At 40.2% G+C, this 23,689-nt stretch overlaps 3 protein-coding genes across 3 annotated transcripts; all 3 read left to right on the plus strand.

Moving 5' to 3' along the window:
* Positions 1–3,104: 3,104 nt before the first annotated feature.
* Positions 3,105–5,470, plus strand: LOC135597902 (endo-1,4-beta-xylanase 5-like). Its single transcript, XM_065091405.1, has 6 exons — positions 3,105–3,145; positions 3,558–3,780; positions 3,854–4,020; positions 4,094–4,192; positions 4,279–5,055; positions 5,126–5,470. Exons 2-6 carry the CDS (start codon positions 3,690–3,692, stop codon positions 5,468–5,470), a joined length of 1,479 nt encoding a protein of 492 aa, XP_064947477.1. The 5' UTR covers positions 3,105–3,145; positions 3,558–3,689.
* A 3,206-nt stretch (positions 5,471–8,676) lies between these two features.
* LOC135597903 (endo-1,4-beta-xylanase 5-like) lies at positions 8,677–16,007 on the plus strand. The gene is made up of 8 exons (XM_065091406.1): positions 8,677–8,734; positions 8,912–8,958; positions 9,530–9,752; positions 9,826–9,992; positions 10,066–10,164; positions 10,251–11,027; positions 11,101–11,244; positions 15,774–16,007. Exons 1-8 carry the CDS (start codon positions 8,677–8,679, stop codon positions 16,005–16,007), a joined length of 1,749 nt encoding a protein of 582 aa, XP_064947478.1.
* Positions 16,008–16,571: 564 nt separating this feature from the next.
* LOC135598385 (surfeit locus protein 1-like) lies at positions 16,572–23,590 on the plus strand. Its single transcript, XM_065092091.1, has 6 exons — positions 16,572–16,798; positions 17,532–17,629; positions 17,732–17,970; positions 20,436–20,607; positions 22,532–22,815; positions 23,034–23,590. The coding sequence occupies exons 1-6, from the start codon at positions 16,576–16,578 to the stop codon at positions 23,101–23,103; spliced, it is 1,086 nt and encodes a 361-aa protein (XP_064948163.1). The 5' UTR covers positions 16,572–16,575; the 3' UTR covers positions 23,104–23,590.
* The last annotated feature ends 99 nt before the right edge of the window (positions 23,591–23,689 follow it).

Consider the following 23,689-nt stretch of genomic DNA (forward strand, 5'->3'; position numbering starts at 1 on the left):
ATCTGTCAATCACAAAGGCAGATTTCAGTAGGTCTTGTTCTTCTATGGTTCTCTTTCTTGTTTCTAAGAAACTGGAGGTCGCCAATGCGTGGTAATGGTTAGAGATTACGAGGGAAAAACCTAAAAAGTTTCCTCCTTTTACTCTCACAGGATACTTATTGACTGAATTAAATATTTAATAATCAGTTTTAATCAAATTTTCTTTTCATCTAATGATTGATTCAATGCCATGATAATTTTGTTTCTTTCTTTTTCTTTATGATCTTTTTTACGCATCATAAAGAATGACATCTCTAAACAAAATATGATCATCCGCTCATTTTCGATAAACTAAACAATCTCATCATCTTCCTCAGTACCAATCTTTCCTTTTTATTTTTATTTTTGATAAACTAAACAATGAAGTTTCATATTTTTAGCTTACAAATTTTACGTCTAAAATATTAAGATAAAGGATATGATGACTTTGACTCTCACATAAATAGCAGTATGCTCTGATTCTTCCAATCTTCCTGCATCATAGAATGCACACAGGACTCTTAGGAATTATCCCTTCGCCCGATCCCAAGAAGTCCCGATCTCCTCAGGACTTCCTCCGTCGCACAACTATAAGAGGAAGGAGATCATAGCCTTGAAACCCCACGGAGGAACCTAGATTCCAAAGAAAGCCAGAAGCTAACCAGCCCTAGGCAGCACCTTTTAGCAGAGATGGAGAAGATAAGAATGAGAGAGGAGTTTAGCAGCTGTCGAAGTTCCAACCGATCACCAAACCAACTAGAGATTGTGTCTATCGTACCTAAAGTTTTAAGGTAGTAAATGGGATTTGATCTTATATTTATCCTTAACGCGGACCAATTAACTTTGAAAATATCAATAGCGGTTGTGTTTATCAAAAGCAGATCAGATGTTTATCAAAATCCAAGATTTGGTTGAAACTTTTCGAATTCAGCTGTGAACGATTGAAAGTTGTGTTCGTAAACGTTTGAAATTTTATGAACAGGCAGGAATTCTGAGATGATAATTCAAATAATAGTTTATAAGGAGACATAAATGGGAGGCAGAAAACATTAAAAACATACGAAATAAGTTTAAGGGATATATATATATATATATATATATATATATATATATATATATATATATATATATATATTCGGATTTTGATGATGAAATTAATTGATGAATTTACGATCTTATCTACGTTTTGAGTGACGTAGGACTAATTTTGATCAGAAAAGATAAATCGATTCAAGTAGGAGAAATCGGACATTGAGACGGAATGAATATGTTAGAGGATTGGACATTGGCAAAAGGTTTTGTGCCATGAATTCGGGCATCGAGCCGAAGGATCGAACATTGCACCAAAAAGATCGAAAGTCACGGGAGTCAACATGCCGATTGGACAATACGCCGAAGGAGAGGATGATGCGTCAAAAGAATCAGATGAAGCACCAAATGAATCAATGATATGTCGAACAATATAAGATTCATGCTTGTAATCATGTGTGTCTAGATTGAGTTAGTTAGGTCTAATTGAGTTGATTTTAAACGTAACCATACCAACTTGATAAGGGATCAATTTGGCCTTAATCAGGGTTGAATTAGGCTTTTTGTTTGGCTTATTCAGTGTCTTGTAGTAGAGTCTAGCGATAGTATCGCCCACACACAGTCTCCCAGATTGTGTCAAGTAGTGGTACCATCAGATTGGACAATAGTATTGCCTAGACATAGTTTCTCATATTGTGTCAGATAGTGGTATTGTTAGATTAGGTGGTAGTATCGCCTAGTATCAATGCTACAAGCGATGGTACCATCCAACACCAATGGTGATACCGCCGGGACCTAGGAAACCGGGGATGAAACCCTTTTTAGCTCCAATTTTTAAGCCATTTGGGGTTTATAAATACCATTTGGGACCTAGGACGTAGGTCACAACAGTCGAACCGCTATAAAATTAGTGTACCTCTCTTTCTCTACTCGTTTACTTATTTTGCAATTGCTTTACCTACTCATTACTACTCTTGCAAATGTTTTAAATTTAAACGTCTTTCCGATATGGTTTAATCGTATGAAGTTTCAAATCGACATAATTTTTTACGTAAGCACTAATTCACCACCCTCTTAGTGTCGACACGGTCCTAAAATATATACATATACATATATGTATATATATATGTATATATATATATATACATATATATATATATACATATATATATATATACATATATATATACATATATATATACATATATATATATATACATACATATATATACATATATATATATATATATATACATATATATATATATACATATATATATATAATCAGTTATAAAAAAAATTAATTATTATTTAAAATAAAATTTTATATAAAATTAATGAATACTATATGGTGATTGCTCTCTATTGGGAGTTGTATCCAGAATGCCAAAATAGAAAATACTAAATTGATGATGATGCTGATGATAATAGGTTTGTGTACATTCTCTCTCTCAAACAGTGCATTGACTAGAGCCCTATGCATTAGGTATACCCTTCAATACTCATAATTAGCATTCTATTTCATCTACTAATCGAATGTATCAGATGCTCTAACATGCTTTTGTTTTGCATTTTCATCCTCTAATAGCAAGTAACTTTTTTTTTTTTTCATATTATGAGAAATACACTATTACTAAACTTGACAATGAAAATTAAGGATGAAACTTACATACCCCCAAGCCATTATATAAAGTAGAATCTTATGGTTCTTTTTACTATATTCTTTTAATTCTTACACTTATCTCCACCACCACCACCTCAACTAAGTAGTCGTTTTCACATGTGTGAAGAAGGATGAAGATTTCCTTGCTTAAATTCTTCCTTCTGTTTTCATCTGCTACAATATTCACAGGTATGTCATGAACTTTGATTGATATAATATGTCAAATTGATGTAGTAAGATGAGCAATTCTTTTACACATCAATTGATTAAGATGAGAACGACATGTGAAATTGCTAATGTTTAGTGCTCTTCTTGTAAGATATAATATTTTCCTTTCTTTTGTAGCCAGGATAAATTGCTAATGGCTTATTCTTTGATGTGGTTTCAGGAAATTTGGTGACTTCAATATCTTATGATTATTTTGCGAGCTTAGAGGCAAGAATGTTATTTGATTCTGATGAAATTAATATATTATTTTTTCATATATATGTTTTGTAATTTATATAGTTGTTCACTATGGCTAATATTATTCCTTTTTTTTAAGGCTTCTAAATATGTATACTTGCAAAGCTATAATTTATTTAGCATTATAATGTCTAATATATATGTTCCTTCAAATTCAAATCTAATATATAATGTCTAATATTTAATACTTAGTTCTCTTGTAATTAATGAGAATGTTAACACTCTTTCTCTATAGATTACTCAGCGTTTTATTATTTTCTCTCTCATTTAAGGCAAATTTATTCTTATCACATAATCGTCCTGTCTATGAACAAGGCATAGTGCCTGATGATGATGACCCTCACGACCATGGGAATCCTGATATCTCTTCTTCTTCCTACAGTGCTTAGTAGAGCCCCCGAGGCCTCAATATGGTGGTGGCATCGTCCGCAATCCAGAATTCAACGATGGCCTCAAAGGATGGTCGGTATTCGGCTATGGCCAGATAGCCGAGAGGACATCCGACACAGGTAACATGTTCTTGGCCACTGAGCGTAGACGCTTGCCACATCAAAGCGTGTCTCAGAAGGTCTATCTGCAGCGGGGGATGCTCTACACCTTCTCAGGTACTGCCATGTCGATGCCTGCAAGCACCGCTTACGTTACTGCTCGGCGATGACGTTCCTCGTCTTGTTTCAGCCTGGTTGCAGGTCGACCAAGGAAACACCACCGTCACGGGCATCTTCAAGACGGCTAAGGATGGCTTCGTCCACGTCGGAGCGGTTGAAGCCCGGTCGGGGTGTTGGTCGATGCTCAAAGGTGGCCTGACTGCCAAATCCTTTGGCCCAGCTGAATTCTACTTCGAGGTGAGTTCGACGGCACTCTTCAGCTCGCTTCCCACGGTTTAATTTCTTCCGTCTAAATGTCTGGTGGCTGCAGAGCAACAACACGAGCGTGGAGATATGGGTGGACAGTGTGTCGCTGCAACCGTTCACCGAGGATCAATGGCGAGCTCACCAAGAGGAGAGTATCAACAAGGTAAGAGATCTGACCGAGTTTCCGGTGTGCACGTCGAATCTGTTCGAGCGAGAGCCACAATGAAACAAGAAGTTAACTGCGAGCAGGTCCGCAAGAAGACTGTTGCAGTCCAAGCCGTGGATGCCAATGGCCACGCCCTGCCCGGTGCATCAGTCACGATTAAGCAGAAGAGGTCCGGCTTCCCCTTGGGTTGCGCCATCGCCAACACCATCCTCGAGAACAAGGCATACCAGAGCTGGTTCACCTCCCGCTTCACCGTCACCACCTTCGAGAACGAGATGAAGTGGTACGCGAACGAGCGGGAGCAGGGCAAGGAGACGTACACCGACGCGGACGCCATGGTCGCGTTCGCGAAGCAGCACGGCATCGCCGTCAGAGGCCACAACGTGGTCTGGAACGATCCCCAAGACGTGCAGAGCTGGGTAAAGTCGCTCCCCACACAGCAACTTGGGGAAGCAGTGAACAGGAGGTTCAACTCCGTGATGCCGAGATACCGAGGTAAGGTCATCGCTTGGGACGTCGTCAACGAGAACGTCCACTTCTCCTACTTCGAAAGCCAGCTCGGCCAGAACGCGTCGTCCGTCTTCTACCAGCAGGCGCACCAGCTCGACCCCCACGCGCTCATGTTCCTCAACGACTTCAACACACTGGAGGTGCCCGTAGACGGGAACGTAACTCCGGAAAAGTACCTCCAGAAGCTGCGGCAGATCCAGTCCTTTGGAAATCTTTCGCGGATGGCGATCGGGCTTGAGGGCCACTTCGGCAGGCCTGACATATCTTACATGAGATCTGCTCTCGATAAGCTTGCAGGAGCCGATGTTCCCATCTGGCTCACAGAAGTGGACGTTGCTCACTCAAACCAGGTACAGAACTGTTCTGCCATTGACATCTTCTCCTTGAGTCCATGATCTAACATCTGAAGTGAACATGCAGACGAAGTATTTGGAGGACATACTGAGGGAGGCATACTCGCATCCAGCCGTGCAGGGGATTGTGATGTGGGGAGCATGGCATCCACAGGGATGCTGGAGAATGTGCTTGACAGACAACAACTTCAAAAACCTGCCGACCGGGGATTTGGTTGACAAGCTGATAATTCAGTGGAGATCTGATAATGTGACTGCAACAACTGATGCTGATGGTCTGCTCAGGGCCGAGCTCTTCCATGGGGAGTACGAGATAACGATAAACCACCCTTCAAGCAACTCATCATCAATGCTGAGCTTGACGGTGGATTCAGCTTCACAGAACAACAATGTCCTCAGGGTTATGATCTAAGCAACTGAATCTGGCAATCACAAAGGCAGATTTCAGTAGGTCTTGTTCTTCTATAATAATTATTATTACAAATGATAAATGACGAAGGTGGAATTCTAACTTTGCTTCAAGTATTAAAATAAAGTCTTAGTTTCAAAAGACAAATTTTAGACACAAATTTTCCATTATTTAGTTTCATAAACCTCAACTTATTTAACAATTTTAAAGATAACTTAAAAAAATTATATAATTTTATATCTAAAATATTAGTATGATGATAGTATACCGATTCATTTACCTTGATTATGATGCAGGTTCATATTTTTATCTTATAAATTTTATATTTAATAGAAAAAATAATGACACAGGCTTATTGATTTACTAGTTAACCTAATAACTCGTCACCACGTGGATGATGACGTCGGTAGAAGAACCCACTTGTCTCCCCTTCCCTATCAGGTAAGTCTGCATGAGTTGGTCGTAGGGAACATTAACCCCTTAAAGCAAAGCTCATTTCCTTTTTTTTTTTTTTTTTTTAGTCGCCTAGCATAGGTAATTTGTATCATATCTCAAATTGGCTCCAACACTAAGAAACAACGCCTTTCCGGTTGTCTTGCACTTAAGATACACCCCAAAAGAATGTACTAGCAGGCCGCCTATATAAATAAGCCCCTGAATGATGTACGAGCGTATCCTAACTAGCCACCAGTATCCCTCCGTCGTTTGCCCAATGTTAAAAGTTGATCCCTAGAGCATTAACAAGAGACTAAGATAGAAGAATCCTACTACTCTCACTCCCATCAAAAATTGATTTTACCATAGGAGGGGTCGAGTCGGGAACTCCTTCGATGTTAACCGCTTGTGCAAGATTCCCAACGAAGCCAAGGCACACCTCAGCTTATCATGAACCCCAATGGAGCTCAGATCACCACAGTCTGATGCAAAATTCACCTCACGCGAATAAGCAACATCGTAAGATTTTGTCAGCCGAATCTTTCCTAACTTGAACCATCTCCCATAGTTACCACATGGATTATCAGGATAAGCTTACACTTCGGGATAGAATCAAACCATATCGACTCCTCAATCAATAACATTCAAGTGATAACAACATGATTGAGGATTCCAAATCTAATCCTACGAATCTTAAAATGTTAATGCTATTAGCTATTAAATATGATAAAGACTTGACTCTTACCTAACAGATCCTCTCATTCATCCAGCTTCATAGAGTGCACACAGTACTACTACATTGTGCAAATAAAGCATCGGGCCACAGTCCATTTTTCATGTCAGCTAAAGTTTTGATATGACTTTCATCTGATATTAATAAGTCCCGAAAATATTATATAAATATAAAAATCGCATTGTGGAAAAAACATCAGGCTATAGTCCATTTAAAAAAAAATTGGATGTGACACTAATCGGATACAGATAATTGATCCAAACACATAGAAAGTCTTTAGAAAAGTATAATATAATGTCCTAAGACTACATTTGCACCACTTGAGACTCATCAAATATGAAATCCATAGATCAAAATATCAATTGCATACACGATATTGTACTAATAGAATCTAATATAGCCCATCTCGATTGTCAATCCGATTTATTATGTTGTCGATTAGTGTCACACTTCGATAAGAAAAAGAAAGTCGTTGTTGATTGGGAGAGAATTTACTCGAATAAAAATACTCATATATTGTAACTCATATCTCATTTAAAATTGATATTCTAAAAAACTCTATTGTGGTGCATCTAACAAGAACTCTTTGATATTCAAGTTAATTTCTATTTATTGCAAGCATAAAAGAGCTCAATTTTGAGTTTTCTTCAAAGAACAAAAAATCCTTGGTAACAAAATTCCCATTCAGTTATTAATCTAGAAAAATTCTACTAGAAAATTTTGAATATTATATGGTGATTGCCAAAATAGCATCATCGTGATCGTCTGTCATAATAATAGCAATTGCTTTTGATTAGCTTATATTCATCTCAACCTAATAAAACCAATAATCGCATATTGGCTCATACACGATAAAAGTCTTTTTGTTCTAAGAAAATACTGCAGAAATGTGAGATGACAATTCAAATAATAGTTTATAAGGAGACATAAATGGTAGGTAGAAAACATTAAAAACCTACGAAAAAGTTTAAGGGAGATGTATTAATTATTTGTAGCACATCAAAGCTATTATTCAACTGCCATTTTAAAATTTATTGATGTCCTAATGGGAAAATTATAATATAAGTACATATATATTCCTATAAAGGCAATAATTTTCATATTTTTCGATCTAAGTTTGAGGTATGTTTATGCAGTGTCAACTATTTGTTAATTGCAACTCTAATTTGTATATTTTAATTAAAACCCATTACAATATTTAAAATATTATGACATTTTATATTTCTATATGCTTATTTAATCTAAATTAACAAACTTTGTGAATAGTTATTAGGTCTTTAGATGGATACTTTCTTTTGTTTTTGTTTTTCTTGTTTAATGGATGTTAATGTCAACAATGCATATAAAGGATTTCAAATTTTGAAATGGTATATATGCTATATCAAAATTTATCAGATAAATAAGTTATTCCTAACTTAGCATATATATATATATATATATATATATATATATATATATATATATATATATATATACATACATATATACATATATAGAGTAATTATTTTTCATCTACTAAGTTATTCCTAACTTAGCACATATATATATATAGTAATTATTTTTCAAAACAAAATTCTACATAAAATTAATGAATACTATATGGTGATTATTATCCATATTTCCAAAATAAAAAATAATATATTCATGAGAATAATAATAATAATAATAGTAAGTTGTGTATATTTTCTCTCCCAAATGCATTAGGTATGCCTCTCATCTATTTCATCTACTAAAGAAATGTAACAAATGCACTAATATGTCTTTGTTCCATATTATTAAACATTAGTAACTAAATAATAATAATAATAATAATAATAATAACAATAATAATAATAACAGTTGCATTGTTTGTAAGCAACTTTTCTTTTTCTATATCATGGGAAATTGACTACTACTAAACTTGGCAGATCAAACTTACATACCCCCTAGCAATTATATAAAGTAGGATCTTGTGTTTTCTTTTATTTTATTCTTTTAATTCCTACACTTGTCTCCTCTTCCACCTTTAACTAAATAGTCATTTTCATAGGTGTGAAGAAGGATGAAGGTTTCCTTGCTCAAATTCTTCCTTTTGTTTTCATCTGCTGCAACATTTACAGGTATGTCATGAACTTTGATTGATGTAATATGTCACATTGATGCAATAAGATGAGCAATCCTTTGCACATCAATTGATTATGATGCGAAAGATATATGAAGTATGATTTAGCCTGAAAGGAGGATATTCCTCAGACAAGGATAAATTACTAATGGTTTGTTCTTTGATGTGGCTTTAGGAAATTTGGTGACTTCAACATCCTATAATTATTCTGCGAGCATAGAGGCAAGAATGTTGTTTGATTATGATGAAATTAATATATTATTTTTTTCATATATATGTTTTATAATTTATATAGTTCTTCACTATGACTAATATTATTCAAATTTTTTAAGGCTTCTAAATATATATACTTGCAAAGCTATAATTTATTTATCATTATAATGTCTAATTTATATGTTCCTTCAAATTCAAGATCCTTCACATATGTCAATGTGGTTGCCATCCTTTCAAATCTAGGTTGACCATTTCTAACCTTGATTAAGATTATTTTGTGTAGGTTAAAGAAATATATAAATATGTAAATTATTTAAAATATTATTAATAAATTTAGTATTAGTTACTAAGGATATCACTATAAATTAAAATTTTAATACATATTAAATATTAATATAATAATAATGTATTAAATTTATTTATCAAAGATTGAGGGTTGGAAACACCACTGCATATATTTTACAAGTATCAATGAGTTTAGCTCCTAAGAAATTTGATAGTTTATCGTATAGCTTTAGGTGGCTGATGATGATGACCCCCACAACCATGGGAATCCTGACGTCCCTTGTTCTTCCTACAGTGCTTAGCAGAGCCCCCGAGACCTCAGTATGGTGGTGGTATCGTCCGCAATCCAGAATTCAACGATGGCCTCAAAGGATGGTCGGTATTCGGCAATGGCCAGATAGCCGAGAGGACATCCGACACAGGTAACAGGTTCATGGCTACTGAGCGTACACGCTTGTCACATCAAAGCGTGTCTCAGAAGGTCTATCTGCAGCGGGGGATGCTCTACACCTTCTCAGGTATTGTCATGTCGATGCCTGCAAGCACCGCTTACGTTACTGCTCGGCGATGACGTTCCTCGTCTTGTTTCAGCCTGGTTGCAGGTCGACCAAGGAAACACCACCGTCACGGCCATCTTCAAGACGGCCAAGGATGGCTTCGTCCACGTTGGAGCGGTTGAAGCCCGGTCGGGGTGTTGGTCGATGCTCAAAGGTGGCCTGACTGCCAAATCCTCTGGCCCAGCTGAGTTCTACTTCGAGGTGAGTTCGACGTCAATCTTCAGCTCACTGCACACGGTTTAATTTCTTCGATCTCAATGTCTGGTGGCTGCAGAGCATGGACACAAGCGTGGAGATATGGGTGGACAGTGTGTCGCTGCAACCATTCACCGAGGATCAATGGCGAGCTCACCAAGCGGAGAGTATCAACAAGGTAAGAGATCGGACCGAGTTTCCGGTGTGCACATCGACGCTGTTCGAGTGAAAGCCACAAAGAAACAAGAAGTCAACTGCCTGCAGGTCCGCAAGAAGACTGTTGCAATCCTAGCCGTGGATGCCAATGGCCACGCCCTGCCCGGTGCATCAGTCTCGATTCAGCAGACGAGGTCCGGCTTCCCCTTGGGTTGCGCACTGAAGAGTACCATCCTTCAGAGCTCGGCATACCAGAGCTGGTTCACCGCTCGCTTCACCGTCACCACCTTCACGAACGAGATGAAGTGGTACTCCAACGAGCCGGTGGAGGGCAACGAGACGTACGCCGACGCGGACGCCATGCTCGCGTTCGCTAAGCAGCACGGCATCGCCGTCAGAGGCCATAACGTGGTCTGGGACGACCGTCAATATGTGCAGAACTGGGTGCAGTCGCTCCCCACACAGAAACTCCGGGAAGCAGTGAACAGGAGGTTCAACAACGTGATGACGAGATACCGAGGTCAGGTCATCGCTTGGGACGTCGTCAACGAGAACGTTCACTTCTCCTACTTCGAGAGCAGGCTGGGCGAGAACGCGTCGTCCATCTTCTACCAGCAGGCGCACCAGCTCGACCCCCACGCGCTCATGTTCCTTAACGAATTCAACACATTGGAGGTGCCCGTAGACGGGAAGTCAACTCCGGCGAAATACCTCCAGAAGCTGCAACAGATCCAGTCTTTTGGGAATCTTTCGCGGATGGCGATCGGGCTCGAGGGCCACTTCGGCACCCCCGACATATCTTACATGAGATCTGCTCTCGATAAGCTTGCAGGAGCTAATGTTCCCATCTGGCTCACCGAAGTGGACGTTGCTCACTCAAACGAGGTACAGCAACTGTTCTGCCATTGACATCTTCTCCTTGAGTCCATGATCTTTGACATCCGAAGTGAACATGCAGTCGAAGCATTTGGAGGACATACTGAGGGAGGCATACTCGCATCCAGCCGTGCAGGGGATTGTGATATTTGGAGTATGGAATCCAAAGGGATGCTTCAGCAGAATGTGCTTGACGGACTGTCACGGACAAACTTCTCAACAAGATGTTGGATGTAATGCTTAAGTGAGTCCGTGTCTTTTGGCATGTTCATGCCCTGTACAGAATGTAAAGGGGCGGCCGAAGGCTTATAAGTCCCATTTTAGTTGGGTGGTGGCCTCTTTAGGCTTGTAAATAAAGGTTGTGTCATGTGGACACGTGCGAGAGCTTTTCGGTCTGTAATGGACCATTTTACCCTTTGTTGTGCCACTGTTCAGAGCTTGTAAAGTCTGTTTGTAATTTGCATTGTCTATGAAGTGTTTTTCGGACATGTTTGCTTGTGGATCCCGTTTGAGGCGTTCTCTCTAACCCGTTCTCTCTTTTGATGGTCCTAAGGGACAATGGGAGGCTTCGGGGAGGCTGACCTTTGCGGACGGACACGCAAGGGTGCCGCACGACTTAGGCAAAACCAGCTAAGTCCGTGTCATATGGTATCAGAGCGGGACAAGCACTCATAGAAACACTTGACATGCAAACGTGGGGGACCTAGCGGGGCTGCGTTGAGGGCAGTCAGCACACGCGCGACCGTTTGAGGGAAAACGGGCATGGAGATGTAGGGAAAGGAGTCGCTCAGAGGAGCGGGCATCCGAGATTGGCATTCAGAGGAATGGCCAACCCTTCGTGCAAGAGGCACCACGAGAACAGGCAAGCTTGGAAGAATTTGGAGCGCACAAAGGTTGGGATGGCTGAGTTTGAGCTACGGCTCAACGTTGACAACTATACTTGATGGTGCTCTAGGCAAGCGAGGCGCTTGGCAAGAATGAGACCATGCAAGGTGGAAAGAGTTGCTCAACGACCAAAAGAGTTATGCAAAGCTCACAGAGGTGAGGGGAATTGCTAACTCGAAGATTTTGGTACTCATGCATGGGCTTGTATGCGGACGACGGAATGTTCGTGGCCATCCCAAGGCGGCCGAGACTCGGCACCATGGAGCATTGAAACTTTCTCTTCGGCATGTGAAGGATACGTCCGTAGGCGGCTGAAGTGTGCAATGAGTTCAGCATGTTGCTAGACCTTGAGGGGTGCAGTGGGGGCTGTATTGACGGGGAGTCGCAATCTAGCAAGTGCGTTTGCAGGAGGCAGAACAATGCACAGTTTGTTTAGCAGATCGGAGTAGTCCAAGGGGATGGTGGTCTCCGAAACGAAGAGAGATGTTGCTCCAACGGGATAGTTATCCAGGAGGGATAAGTCTCAGCACTCCAGAGGGAGAATCATGTGAGACGGACTTCACATGTTGAGGAAGAGTACCTCACAAACAACAACTCCACGAAGCTCAATGGACCGAGCAAGCAGCGAGGAGTTGCCGCATGATCTCGCTCGAGAGAATGCATTGGTGGATGCATTGCGAGATCAAGTGGGGGAGCAACACAATTGAAGGCACACTTGGAGTCGATATGAGATCGGACTCAAGGGAGGGCTGACCCGTGGAATGGTGGGCACGAGGGCCACCATCGACTCAATGCGAAAACGAGGAGCGGAGCAACTTGGGTGTAACTTGGCGAAGTACCCAAGCCGCATGAAGGGAGCCAGCAGAGAAGTTGGAACATGGAGCAGAGGCACAGTGCTTTCCTTAGACAGAGGTCAAGGACATGAACTCTTGCAGAGGCAAGAGCAGGATCATGTTGTTCCATGGGTCCTTCATTCTGACGGAGCGGACTCATCTTGCATGGTGCCAAAGACGAAGGGAGCTTCGGGGCACATGCACCTTATCTCGGAGGAGCATTTGAGGGAGGAACTAAGGCGACTCAATTTGCGGAGGCGAAGTTGGGTTCAGAAGGCCTTAGCACGGGGCAAGAGGACGCAGAGGCGGGTACTCTTGAAGAATATGCCACAGTGTTGCCATTCGAGTTGCTATGAAGGAAGCGGTGCGCAGTGGAGATTGTGCTGGTAGGGGCAGAGGCCCAGGATCCAGACAATGGTGTATCAATTGCAGTGAAGTCGGGGGACTTCGGGAGCTACTAGGCGACGGACTGTCCTAGAGCGGTGCTTCATCTAGGTGTGGCCCAAGAGTGGGTGGATGAAGGTCGATTGCCAAAGGAGCGAACAAAATCGAAGGTGGATGAGACCCTGCGATGTATTGGCAGAGGCCACACATGGAGGGTTCACAATTCGAGTTTATTCCACAAGGATCAGAATGCAATGGAGATGTCACCAGGAGGCGACATGGTGCAGCGGATCGTGGTGGAACAGTTCATGGCAATGCGATACACACGACAGTGGGGTCCCGTGAGGGATGAGATCATATGGAGGTATGATCGGGAGCTACTGGGAGCTCCGCTTTGGTGAACAACACGACGGCAAGAAGGGCTATGGATTCAAGGAGTGAAGGCCATGGTACCGCAGAGGCGGGTCTTCCGGGCGTGCACCGAATTTTGCATCGGATGAAAACCTTGGTCATCAGCATATGGGGGCTGGGTTCCACCAAGGGAAAAGTTCGTATGCAAGTACCAGGGAGTCCCATGGGAGGGACTTGATCATGCAGAGGTATGATCGAAGCAGCTGGAGAGTTGGACTGCTCCAGAGCTCATATTCGCTTAAGGGAGCCCGGCAAGTCAGAGGACAAGGCCGAGTAAGCGAACGTTGCTACCAAGGAAGCTATGGAGAACAGAATCGGTGCAAACCCTACAATGCGATGGCAGAGGCCATGCATGGGAGTTGCAGTCTGTCTTTCCATCGACCAAACAGACTGCTTGGAGAACACAGAGGTGTTGAAGCAGGGGGTCGAAAGGGGCGAGGAAGCGACGATGAGTCCAGAGGGACTTAGCTACCCAAAGTCAAGCAATCAGTTAGAATGGAGGTGGACTCAGAGGAGTGCCACGGAGACATCTCTACTGATCGTGAAGAAAAGGGATGCAGATGCGAGGTGACGGATAGTAGGGCCATGGGCATGGCAGCGCCATGGTACCGCAGAGGCGGGACTTCCGTCAAAGTCATTGATCCCTTGCTCTCACGGAGGGAGAGCGCTTGGTCGTGAAAGGGGCCGAGGAGGTGGAGCATGCAGAGGCAATCTCCAAGTACCGAGACAAGGCTGAAGGGCAGAGGCCAAGAAACTTCGTAAGACCGGTGTCAACAAGTTTCTCATCAAGATAGCCGTAAGTGAAGGACTTCGGGTCATGCAAGAGTGCACGACCAAGGAACGAAGCAAGCAGTACGCGGTGCTGTACCTTTGCTACTCAGTGGAGTAGGCGGCAGGGTTGATGGAGAAGATGGTACAATCCCAGAGGCGACCTCATCTATTAGAGAATTACTCCAAGTTGGGGTGGAAACTTCCTGCATTCCAGAAGTTTAATGGCTTTGAGAAGGTGAATCACAGTAACTAACTCAACGCAAGGAGTGCAAACACTTCAAGTGCTTCAGAAGTGTGAGCAAAGAGCAGGCGAAGGCCAGTAACCAGCTCGATGCATGAAGTACAACCTCGAGGAGGCGGGCGAAGTCAAGTAACCTTTGCCTTCTTAACTCTTAAGAGAATGGGTGAAACCGAGTACCCCAGTTCTCTTATCTATCCAGCAGAGGAGCTCTGCACAAGTTCAAAGACCCTTCGAAGATAATGGAAGACAATAGTTGTCAAATCCTCACCAACGGTGATCAGTGCTACTGAGAGTAGATTGTCCGCTTCATTTCCCAACGAAATGCCAATCGAAAGCGGAAATGATGCGAACCTACTTGGATGTGACAACTAACTGAAAGAAGAGTCAATGGGCAGATTTTGTGGAGGAAGGACCCAAAAACTTCAGAAGTTTGCGAGGCGATGCTCGTTAAAGCTCCAACAAGCATCCACCCAGTTCAAGCAGCATGTGGGAATTTTGAGAGACTGGCGCAGTAAAGATGGTCTTTTCCTTCATCTGGGAGATCCGTAGGAATCAACAAGGATCAACACAACTCAGCCAACCCCACACCACAGTCAGAGTCATTGGTGAGTTGAAGCAGCATGGCGGATCAAAGTTCGACTACTCAAAAACAGCAGCGGAGAGCAGCTGGGAGCCAGGAGGCGCATTGCAGCTGGAGCAGAAGATTGAAGACTCAGCAAAGGCGAAGAGTTGCAGTGTTCACAAAGGCTTCGACGAGGACGTCGAAGGGATAAGTGAGGGAGAATGTCACGGACAAACTTCTCAACAAGATGTTGGATGTAATGCTTAAGTGGGTCCGTGTCTTTTGGCATGTTCATGCCCTGTACAGAATGTAAAGGGGCGGCCGAAGGCTTATAAGTCCCATTTTAGTTGGGTGGTGGCCTCTTTAGGCTTGTAAATAAAGGTTGTGTCATGTGGACACGTGCGAGAGCTTTTCGGTCTGTAATGGACCATTTTACCCTTTGTTGTGCCACTGTTCAGAGCTTGTAAAGTCTGTTTGTAATTTGCATTGTCTATGAAGTGTTTTTCGGACATGTTTGCTTGTGGATCCCGTTTGAGGCGTTCTCTCTAACCCGTTCTCTCTTTTGATGGTCCTAAGGGACAATGGGAGGCTTCGGGGAGGCTGACCTTTGCGGACGGACACGCAAGGGTGCCGCACGACTTAGGCAAAACCAGCTAAGTCCGTGTCAGGACGTCAACTTCAAGAACCTGCCCACTGGGGATGTGGTTGACAAGCTGATTTCTGAGTGGAGAACTCATTATGTGGCTGCAACAACTGATGCTGATGGTCTGCACAGGGCCGAGCTCTTCCATGGCGAGTACAAGATAACAGTAAACCACCCTTCAAGCAACTCATCATCGGTGCAGAGCTTGACAGTGGATTCAGCTTCACAGAACTACAATGTACTCACGGTTATGGTCTAAGCAACTGAATCTGGCAATCACAAACGCAGATTTCAGTAGGTATTGTTCTTCTATAATAATTATTGCAAATGATAAGTAACGAAGATGCAATTAAGTGATGTGGGTTTAAATTATAGTAGGGCACAATAGCCCAAGATTAGATTAAAAAAGATAACATTCATGATAGATTAAGCAATCAAGATAAGGAAAATTATGTTCAAATAATATGTAATAAAACCTAGCTTAACAAATTAATTCATGATTAGTTATGTAATTAACAACTAATGATAAAAATATTATTCTCAATATTAATAATTAATAAACCATATACAAAATAGGTCATTCATGATAAATTATGTAATTTATCAAATATTATCAAACATTATGCTTGAAATCAATATGTCTTAAGTAGCTAATAAAAGATATTAATTGTCATTATGTAATTAATATTATATGATAAAATAACAAACCTTGGTTATAAAGAAAGGTTATGGGAAAAATGTCAATCAAGTGGGCAAATCGGACTCCGTTGGGACTCGAATTGCGTTGCAATTGGTTCAATCCTGAGATTGAAGCCTTCAAGAAGGTCATGCTTGTGTTGCGTCCCCAAGTCGAACACATCGTGAGCGTAGGCGATGCGTCGTTCTTCTTCCACATGGCGGCATCTCTCTCCAAAACCCTAAGACTAAGGCGATCTCTTCTCTCGGTTCTTTCGAGCCCGAGACTAACTCCTCTCTCCGCCTTCTCTTCGTCTCACGCACCGCCGCCACCGCCGACTTTCGCTGCCGCTTCATCCGGATCTCAAGCACAAGGTTTGACTCCCTCTCCATTAGCGATCTTCTATAGCGAAGGAAAGGGGGAAATGGTCCAAAACCAACGACAGGGAGTAGTACAACCGAATCATTCTCTTCTCTTTCCCTTGCTGGGCTCATCACTTATTCGAGATTTGATTGACCCTCCAAGAAGTTTCTCAAATGGCCACCTTAATGATGTTTTAGCGACAGAAAGGGATATATTGTCCGAAGCTCTAAGGACATCGAGTAGTGGTGTAATCGATTGAATCGTTCTCTCCCCCCCTTTCCTTTGTCTGGTCGCACACGAATACACGAATACAAGAAGTTTCTTCGTTTTCTTTTTCTTGGTTGAAATATTAAGCAATTCGTTAAATGGCCATCCTGGTGTTGTTCGAGCGAAAGGTGGAACTGGCTCATTGTATTAAGGAATGGAGTAGTATAACCAACTGATACCTTCCTCCCACTTTCCTTTGCTTGGTCCATCACTGGTACAGCATTGATCCTCATCTTGATAGGAATTTGAAGAAGTATTTTAAATGGCCATCTTGATGTTATTTTGGTGAAAGAAATAGAGAAATGGTCCAAAGCTTCAACTAATGGATTAGTACAGTTGATGGAATCTTTTTTTTTTTTTCGGTATTTTCCTTTGCTTGGTCGATCTTATATAGGGTTTGATGGACGTCTTCTTCATTCTTTTTCTTAGTTGAAATATAAAGAATTTTCTCTGGTGGCCATCTTTATGTTGTTCCAGAGAAAGAAAGGGGGAAATGGTCCAAAGCTCTGCTCTTCCTTCCGGGCGCCATCACTTTTGGCCTGGGAACCTGGCAGCTCTTCAGAAGACAGGAGAAGGTCAGCAGCTCCTTTATGATGGTTCCCATAGGATTGCCACTTTTGCTGAACTATAAAGATAAGATTTTGATGTGTTTTTTTCTATTTCTCTGTTTGTTTCAGATAGAAATGTTGGATTACAGGAGGAAAAGACTGGAGATGGAACCGTTAAAGTGGAACGAGCTATCTTCCTCAGATCATGACTTCGATTCTTTAGAGTTTAGGAAGGTTATCTGTGAAGGTGATTTTGATGAGAGCAAGTCAGTATATATCGGTCCTCGGTCTAGAAGCATATCAGGAGTGACAGAAAATGGGTTTTATGTTATTACTCCTTTGATTCCAAGGATAACTGGGCCTGGAAGGTAAGTTCTTGGATTAAATGCACTTATATGTATATGTTTTTTGTTCTATTGGATGTCCTTAATTGTAATCTTAAGTTTCTCTGTTGGATGTGATCTGGGTTGTCGCTGTTGGATGTACAACTGAATAATATAAAGGAAAGTTAGCAGCGAATTCAACAATATAGATGCAATTTATTAAACTCATGATCTAACCCATTTAGATTGGAATATATGCCTTTTTTTTGTGATCAAGAATTGATTACAGTAACAACAATTTAAGGTTGGCTACATGGATTTCTTATACCATTGAGCTCAGGTCTAGACACTGATTATAACTGATAAATGTAATGCAAATAAAATATTATGGCTATATGTAGCACCGTACAAGATACGATCACACTGGTTTGAGTATGTAACTTGATCAGTTAGGCAAAGGGCTAGAATCTAAATTAAAATTGTCCCAGAATGAAACTAAATGTTTCCAAATAGGGTTCATGTAGATCAATGTTATATTCTTTAACAAGTGTTAGTTATGCTTTTTCTTCCGCATAGTTTATCGATTTAAGCTTTTGAAGGCATCTTTAAATATAAACATAGTACTTTACTATGTTGCCAAATGTCCACATACATGTCTAAGCTTGCATACAGCCATAAAGTTTCTTTAATATGTTCATTGGCATGAAAAGTGTTGCTGCTATAGTCCAGGGTTGCCTAGTCATCTTAATGCTTATTATTGTCCCAAGTGACTTGCATAGCTACTGCTATGGTTTGCTTTTGTGGCATTTATAAGAATTTAGTTTCAAGATGTAAATGCTAGTTTAGCACGATTAGGATGGGGATTTGTAACTTGGAGAAATAAGATCCTCTTTTTAATTCTAGCTCATATGTATAGTCATACAATTATATACAAGCCTTTATGCATGTGGCATCAAATTTGATTCATGATCAACGTGAGTCACCATCTTACTACTGAATATATTCATTGTTTTCCTTTTTAAATTTGATGGTGCAATTTATGCTCCATATTATCTGTGTCTGTGACAGTATATTATGCTTGTCAATGTCACAATGCCAAAAAGGACGTGTTCAGTTTCTGCACAAAATTCTTGTGTCCATTTCCTTGATGAGTCACACTTCTCTTGGTTTACTCAAGTTGAAGAAACCTTGGGAACACTGCTTGGTACTACAATTGTTCTTAATCATTTACATCTCTGTGTTGAGAGTCACCTTTGACAATTGCGAGCAAAATCTAGTATGTTGACCCATTGGTAGCATCAAGCTAGTAGCACTATTGAAACATATGAATAACCTTTGTTGGAAAGACATTTGAGGTAGAGGATTTATGCAATTTATGGTTTTAAATCTCGACTATACGGATTGGTACTGACTGGTATTTATTAATCTGACTAGATGCCGGTATTCAAACATATAAGTGTAATACTATTCATTTTTTTTACTTTTTATTATTTTATTCAGTAAAATCGGTTGGTACAGTTTGGCCTAATCCAATTTATTGGTACCATACTGATCTAGTAGGTCACAAATATCAATACCAAACTGAGATTTGAATCCTTAGTGCAACTAATATGTGAAATGAAGATATTTACACAAGTTGAAACATGAAAAGTAACTTTGAGAATTAACAGTTATGTTATTCCAAGTAATGTCATATGTTGTGTGGCATGTGTCACTTCTGAGATGTCTGTTTTTTAGATGAATTCTGTATACCATTGCATTTGATATTTTCAAATGTGAATAATAAAGACAATTTGTTGCCTGTCTCATAATAGAATAACTGTTACAAGTAACGAGCTAACAAAGCAATCAGTTGGAGATATGGAAGTACTTCACACCTGAACCATTATAAGAGACACATATAAGATGGAAAATCTGTGCATCTCATGTGTAAGAAAATGCAATTAACAACAGCTATTAAAAAAAAAAAACCTTTTCCGAATTAATGGCTATGTGGTTCCAAATTATCTTATAATTGTGCACTCTCTTTCGGAGTATTTGTGTTCTTAAGATAAATGCTATGGAAGATTTAAATTGATCATCAGATTCTGAACAGTTAAGGGAATCAGTTGCCTATGTCATAACGTCTACATTATGGTGTTAAATTGCCTCTACTTTTACTGAATGCTACAGGCTTCTATCATTTGGTAAAGTCTTCTGTAGTGATACAGGTAGAGGACTGAAATCCTACTATGAGTTAGAATATTTATATGCTGGGTCACTTTTAATGTATTTTATTTTTTTAAAATCCTTCATTATGAGATTGATTTGTGCAATTTCTTATTGTGGTCTTACTGAATAAATTTTATGAAACAAAATTGTATGATATGATACATGATTGAGGTGAATATTGATCACCAGTAAAGAATTACTTCTAATTATTCTTCACTGTTAGAATAATCATTCTTGACAGATATTTGATTGCTGAAAGAAACATTGCCCACATAAATCTTTAAGAAATTTTCTGTCAGTGTGCAGCTTCCTGTCCTAGTTAACAGAGGATGGGTCCCTCGTGGTTGGCGGAAAAAGTTAGAAAATTCAGAGAAATCTGACAGATCCTCAAGTCCAGAAATAGTAGATGCAAAGCAAAATGAAGGAAGTGCATGGTGGAAGTTTTGGTCTAAGGAACCCTCAGTCACAAAGGTGTTTGCAAGTCAACTTTTGGTTTATGCTGATGTCAATGTCATTTTTTAATTGAAAAGTATGTGATGTGACAGTCGATGGCACCCCTTTGTTTATTGTTCTGTTTCCTACAGCAAGTTCTTTTATTCTTAACTGTATTAATATTATGATTTACAAGTTTCAAGTTCAGAATATATTCCATATAGCTTCTACCTGTCATAGTTTTTTAAACTGCACACGATAATTTGTTGCAGCCCATAAATGAATCTTATGCTCTTTCTCAGATATTGAATGAATCTGTTCTTGTACAACCTTTTCACAAATATTTCAGTATAATGTAAATATGTCTAGTTGTCTACTGCTTTTCTTCTCTTTTTCTGTTGTTGATCCCTCTTCCATTTCTCCTTCACTAACGAATGCCTTTTTGCTAATAATATATATAATTATAGAAAACTCATTGACTTATATTTCATAAATTTGCGTTATTATTTGGATCTAAACTTACATTGCACAAAAACAGGAGCGTTTATACCTGTATTATGAGTCATACTTAGAGCATTATGTTTTGTATGTCTTCGATGCTAGATACCCCTTATTGGACTGGTATTCTAAGTTCATATAGGAAATACAATGATCAGAAAAATTCCAGGCTTATAAGGCATCAGGGTCAGCTATTACCAGAGGCACTAATGCGCCAGCCTTGCCTTGGCACTTGTCCAACCATAGCAAGAAACCTACCTTACAAAAGAATGACCCGAACTTGGCTGTGGAGAAAAGAGATGTTGCGGGGGTTGCTCACCATGGGAAAAGGGGAGGAGAAGAGAAGAGATGATGTCAGCCGCTGCGGAGCACCCTCCATAGAGGGGAGAAAGAAGAGGGAGGAAAGAGGAGAGATAAGGAAACAGAAAGGAGAGGACATGTGGGGGAGAGGAAACATGACCCACCACAGAAAGTTGACGACAAAAATTCAACGGCAGAAACACTAGGTTAAAGAGAGTGCTGCAGGGGCAGGCAGTTTTTCTTTTTCTTTTTTCCTTCTTTTGGGGAGGCTAGGCTTGAGTTGTCTGAGTTAGCCTAAGCAAGTGTGTTAATTGAGATATGAGGTCATAATTCTGTTATATGTTTTGTATAACAAGGTTTTAGAAGACTTTTATTACAACTAATGCATTATGAGATCTGTGGCCTTCTCTCTTTATCTGATTCATTGGCCTCCACCATCCTTTTCTGCCTTAAGGGGATCTCACCTTGTTAGAGTACCATTTCTTCAGTTTGTTGAACCATACAGTGTGATTGACACTATGACTTGGAGTCCTATGTGACTGAGCGAATTGATTCTGGATGCTATTGCCCAGCCAGATACATTCAAGAAATCTGGATGCGTATCAAATTCTTTGTTTTCGAATTTTTCCGTCTGTGAAGTCTAAGCAATGGGTTTATCCATCACAATGTTATTGAGCATACTTCTCTCCTTGCAAATTTACAAAATGTTCCACGTGTCTATGTTTAAGGCACCATCATAATAAGTAAATGTAGCATAATATTCTATTTTATGCTTTTTACTCAATTGTTTCTTTTTCTTCTTAATAAATTAGATGCATGATCATGTGTTTTGAGTCATACTGTTTTGCCATATTTACATAATAGACATACTTGCTGACATGTTGGAATTTAATGTTCATGCTGGCTTAGATAATAATAAGGGCCAGTCTCTTACTTGCTGAAGGAAAAATAACGCTCATGATTCACATATTTTTATGTTGGTGCCCAACACCTATGAAGTTGACCATCTCAGATTATATTTCAGCCAAGATCAAAATGATGTTTTAGATAAAAATAATTCAAAGGCTAAACATAAAAATTGTTCTCTAAGTATAGTTGACATTTATAACATGCCATCTACAGCTTTTTTCTTCTGCTATCTGATTTGGCAACTATGACCTTGCAGGTGGAAGAGAATAGCACGGCTCCCACACGTGTTATTGGTGTAGTTCGAGGAAGTGAGAAACCTAGCATATTTGTTCCGGAGAATGATCCCAGCACTGGTCAGTGGTTTTATGTCGATGTTGCAATGATTGCTCGAGCATGTGGTGTCCCAGATAATACTCTTTATATTGAAGACATCAATGAAGATGTCAGCGCAAGCAATCCTTATCCAATCCCAAAAGATGTCAACACCTTGATCCGTCATTCAGTCATGCCTCAAGACCACTTGAATTATACATTTACATGGTATGTGAGTTTGATGACCTAGTTTTTATTTGGAGATTTACAAGGTATGGGTGGCAATTATGCAACCATTTTAGCCAATATGAATTTCCGAGTTAGTGGAGTTATGTCTATGATCTGAACAGAATTTTCTATCTTCATATTTATAATCATTTATATGCTCATGTTGATCACACCTGCTAGTTCATATCTAATTGACATTGATTGTCTGCTATGTTTAGGTACTCCCTCTCAGCGGCTGTGACATATATGGCTCTGCGTCGTATTAGGCCGAAGAAGTCACGGAGATAGTGGAGTTGTTAAAGCATGCATAGCTTCGGTGAGTTCAAAATGGAATTAAACTACTAGCTATACTCATTTACAGTTAGTTGGAGGTTCTTTGAGCAAGACTAGCATAAAGCCTCTTTGGACTGTCAAATAAATGTGTTATGATCAGACATTGGCGATCATCCATGAGTTGTACCAATTTTCACCCTGTGCTTGATCGGGTTTTCTGGAGTGAAGAAATTAAATTATGTTCCTGGGACAGTGAGTGATATGATTGGGATATTTTCTTTTATAAACTCTAGCAATTACAGCTTGGTTTATTTATTGTCCAAATGTATTTTTGGCAGAGCAATGCTGAGAATCATTATGTTATTTTGTTCTGCATTTTCTTTTTCTCTTCCATCCTTGTTTTGTGTTTGTGAAAGTTACTGAGCTTCATGAAGTGTAGAGGACTTTTCAAGAAATGAATGAAGATATCGCTCAGAAGTTTTACGGGTGATGTTTCTTGGTATGGAGCTTCATGTTGGATTGCCAGTTCTTTACGTTTTAATCCTTGTTTTCTTTCTGTGTTTTGGTTATCGTCCTTGCAATGGAAGATTAGTTGAGGACC

This window comes from Musa acuminata, chromosome BXJ2-1 (assembly GCF_036884655.1).
Source record: "Musa acuminata AAA Group cultivar baxijiao chromosome BXJ2-1, Cavendish_Baxijiao_AAA, whole genome shotgun sequence".
NCBI classification, from domain to species: domain Eukaryota; kingdom Viridiplantae; phylum Streptophyta; class Magnoliopsida; order Zingiberales; family Musaceae; genus Musa; species Musa acuminata.